The following is a 3,718-nucleotide window of genomic DNA, read 5'->3' as shown; positions in this document are numbered from 1 at the left end:
ATTTTATTTATTTTTATTATCAGAAGACGGGAGACAGTGTCCCATGGCTTTCTTCGGAGCTTCTGAAACTAGTGAGAAGACAGAGCATTATTTTTTATGTATTCTGGAGACAAAGCAATGTCTCTCACCCTGTGCAGAAACTCCGAGATTTGTGGGAGGGAAGAATGTATTCTGAAACCGAAAGTTTAATTGCAGCACAGGAAATTTCATTAAAGGCTTCCAAAGTACCTGTGGTTGTTCCTTAACTGGGTAATCTATTATATCTGTCACTTATGTAGGCCGTGGAATCCACAAGGCTTGAATGAAACTACATGATATCCGGTCCGACGTTCTTACAACTGCGCCAATCTACCATTTTTTTTTATCAACCACAGAAGGATGAAAATCGAATTTGACCTCAGTGAAATTTGAAGTCAAAGAGCAGAGAGTCGCAGCAAATAGTGGAATTCTATTTAACATTCTGTCGACTCTGCCAGTTCGCAGCCAATTGTCTCTGTACTGGAAACTGGGCTCTAATTTTTACAATAGTATGTTCTCCGCTAAAAGTATTCAGGAACCAAGTGGTGTTTTTTTTAAGGCAACAAGTTAAGTTTATCAGCTAAAAATATAAAAACGGTACCGCTACAATTTTCAGATTTTGTCTGTACATTCGGATTATCCTATATACGTATTTGTCGACATTTATAATCACAAATATTCTGAAAAGTTTTCACTAATTAGAAGATATACAAATCTATCTAATGTTTATCTCTTTTAAGAAAGAAAAAGTCAACGTAAATATTATAGGAAGATGTGTCCTTCTTTTTATTAAAAAAATAAACATTCAAGAAATATAACTGAGGGCCTTTTAGCGACCATAGTTCCCAAATTTTTCGCTAACTGCATTCAATATGTTAACGTTGCTCTGAACAGTTTTTAGTACAAGGGAAATAACTAGTGTCAACATTTTAATTACCTCCCTTAAATCCTGTGCTATCGCACATTCTCAACAAATTTTATTTTATTTTTTATCTCGTTTATAATAAATAGTATCAAATTTATTATTCCAAATTTATTATTCCAATGTTTACTAATGGGTCAAAAGAGACCAGGACACTTTGCAGCCTCAAATAATATTCTGTACTTCATAATGCCATAGATCAATAAAAGCTTTGTGAATGGAATCGTTTTCACGAAAATTGTCTTTAATACTGTCGGGTGCTTTGTACTATACATCTTCTTTGATATTAGACCTTATCTGTTGGAAAACATTCAGACCATTATCATAACATGTTATCCTAGCATGCTAACCCTAACCCAAACCCTAACAACTTCCTGCTGTCAACTAAAGCGGCCGCGTTGCTTATTCCGTCATTTGGTTTCGGAGGCTCTGCCAAAGTCACGAACGTTATTCTTCAGCTTCAAGCTAATCATAATCATAAAATTATTTAAACAAAATTGTTTTTTTTCAGTTTTCAGAAATTTGAAACATACAATATAATTATAGAAGACGGCGAGTTGGCAAAATCGTTAGCACGCCAGGCGGAATGTTTAGCGGTATTGATGTCCTGTTCAGTGGGGAATGGTGTGATCTCGGTCACTTTTACACTATGAAAACTAGAAAACCGACCTATTGAGTCCTACGGCTCGAAGACGTGTGTGTGTGTGTGTGTGTGTGTGTGGCATAAGGTTCACAACTATGAGGTAGTGAGTTCGATTCCCGGACCGGGATGCGTGATGTGTTCTTGAGCAAAACACTTTATTTCACGTTGCTCCAGTTCCTTCAGCTGTAGAAATGAGCTGCGACGTCATTGGTGCCAAGCCATATCAGTTTTTACCATTCCCTTGGATAACATCAGTCTTCCATAAACAACCTGGCTCGGACTTGTGCCCCGGAGGGGAACTCTCGAGGTGCAATATCCCATGGTCACTCATGACCCTTACCCTCTGTGTGTGTGTGTGTGTGTGTGTGTGTGTGTGTGTGTGTGTGTGTGTGTGTGTGTGTGTGTGTGTGTGTAACAGATGACATTTTCACATGTACTACAAATGCTACGGAGTAAACGATAGATGTTTTATTATAATATTATAATTCAGTGTAGGAAGTACAGTCAGCATATTTTCAGGATCCTCCAGACTGGGAATCCCGACGCAGTTTAGTTTGTATTTCAATGTGTTCATGTTTGCAGGGGGGAAAAAATACCTACCATGAAATTGGTTTGCATAGGATTTGAACAGTAAAGTGATGTAGGAAAGATAATGCTACAGGTGGACTTAAGTGGAGGCTTACAAGTTTAGAGGGACAGATATCACCTTTCTACTGCTAAAAAAAATGTCGAATGTGATCAGAGTTTGAACCAATGAAATATTTTTCTTAATTTTTCTGGGAATTGATTAATCCAACTTCAGATTCGGCCTTGAAAAATGATAGCAATATACCAAATTTCAAATTTTTCATTTAAAATTTAAAATTTCCAAATCTGTGACAACAGCCGAAAAGATACAATATTTCTTTTGTTGCTATAATTAAAGTCAATTTGTTAAGATAATGAGTGTTGTCCATAATTTAATCAAGTTATACCGTATTATTCAAGTTGGGGCTTAGAATAATAAGGTTTTTGTTTTTTTTATCCAGGGCGCCGTGGAAAGAATTTTGGGATTCTATAAGATAAGATTTTAAAATGTTATGACAGAAGTGCTATGCGTGACGAAATGAATAACACAAATGATGTGTGACGAAAGAGCTTTGACAAAGAAACTAAAATAATGATGAAAGAGCTAGAATGAAGACCAAATATATAATACGTGTGTTGTTTAATTGGCAAAATATGACTATTTCCAAATTTGACAAATCTGTTTCAACACATGATTTCACATTATGAAATTTGCAGAAATACATAAACGCAACAGATGTTATCACTATTCTTAAAATATCACTGAGCTTATTGTATACAGAGCTCAGATGCACTACAACTGGCCGGAATGATAAGCTATGATTTGTTCTTGTTTCTGTAAGTGCACCTGAACAATTTATACAATAAGTTCATAATTAAACGATCACTTAAAGGAAATTATTAAATTTCTTTCAAGAGAGGTAACTCTTGCAATCTGAAGTGATTCTCGTGTCTGAGTCATGAAACACAAGTGATGTCCCCTTAATGATAAGCCAAAACCGGACCGGAAGTTGTATGACAAATGTGACTTCGTTTGTTTTGAGAGAGGAACATTTTGAAATCTTCTGAAAATGGCAACAACGACGGCGGCCAGCCCTACCTCTGATAATAAAGTCAATGTGAACAGATATGATCGTCAGCTACGGTAAGACATTAATATCTGATAGGCTCCAAATTAAACAAAAGAACTTCCAACTGTCTTTATTTGTCTAACAATGTATCAATTATATTTTGGAAGCGGTTTCTTTATAGTATTTAAGTTTCAATTAAATATTTATCTTTTGTCAAACTTCATTGCTTACATATTTATTCTTGATAATTACTGAATTGTTGACATATAAATTTCAAGTGAATATTGTATATACATATATATACATATATAGCTATAAAAAAATCTTAGTTTACATTTTTATTTAAGGATTATATTGCGAAGAATTTACATTTCGTTTTCGACTCTGCGGGTGGAATGATTAGTTTAATGGTAGTAACTGAGAATTCACTTAAATATGATATGATGTAATAGATAGATTGTTACGTAGACTTCTTTCTTTTTTTTTTTTTTTTTTTTT

At 34.7% G+C, this 3,718-nt stretch overlaps 1 protein-coding gene across 1 annotated transcript in view; it reads left to right on the top strand.

The window, feature by feature from the left end:
• Positions 1-3,161: 3,161 nt before the first annotated feature.
• Positions 3,162-3,718, top strand: part of LOC106883862 (NEDD8-activating enzyme E1 regulatory subunit) — a 29,980-nt gene continuing 29,423 nt past the window's right edge. Inside the window, exon 1 of the mRNA XM_014935000.2 lies at positions 3,162-3,294. Coding sequence (XP_014790486.1) covers positions 3,221-3,294 — 74 coding nt within the window. The 5' untranslated portion in view covers positions 3,162-3,220. The remainder of the gene's footprint in view (positions 3,295-3,718) is intronic.

This window comes from Octopus bimaculoides, chromosome 1, assembly GCF_001194135.2.
Source record: "Octopus bimaculoides isolate UCB-OBI-ISO-001 chromosome 1, ASM119413v2, whole genome shotgun sequence".
NCBI classification, from domain to species: domain Eukaryota; kingdom Metazoa; phylum Mollusca; class Cephalopoda; order Octopoda; family Octopodidae; genus Octopus; species Octopus bimaculoides.
This window is presented reverse-complemented; position numbering and strand designations above follow the sequence as displayed.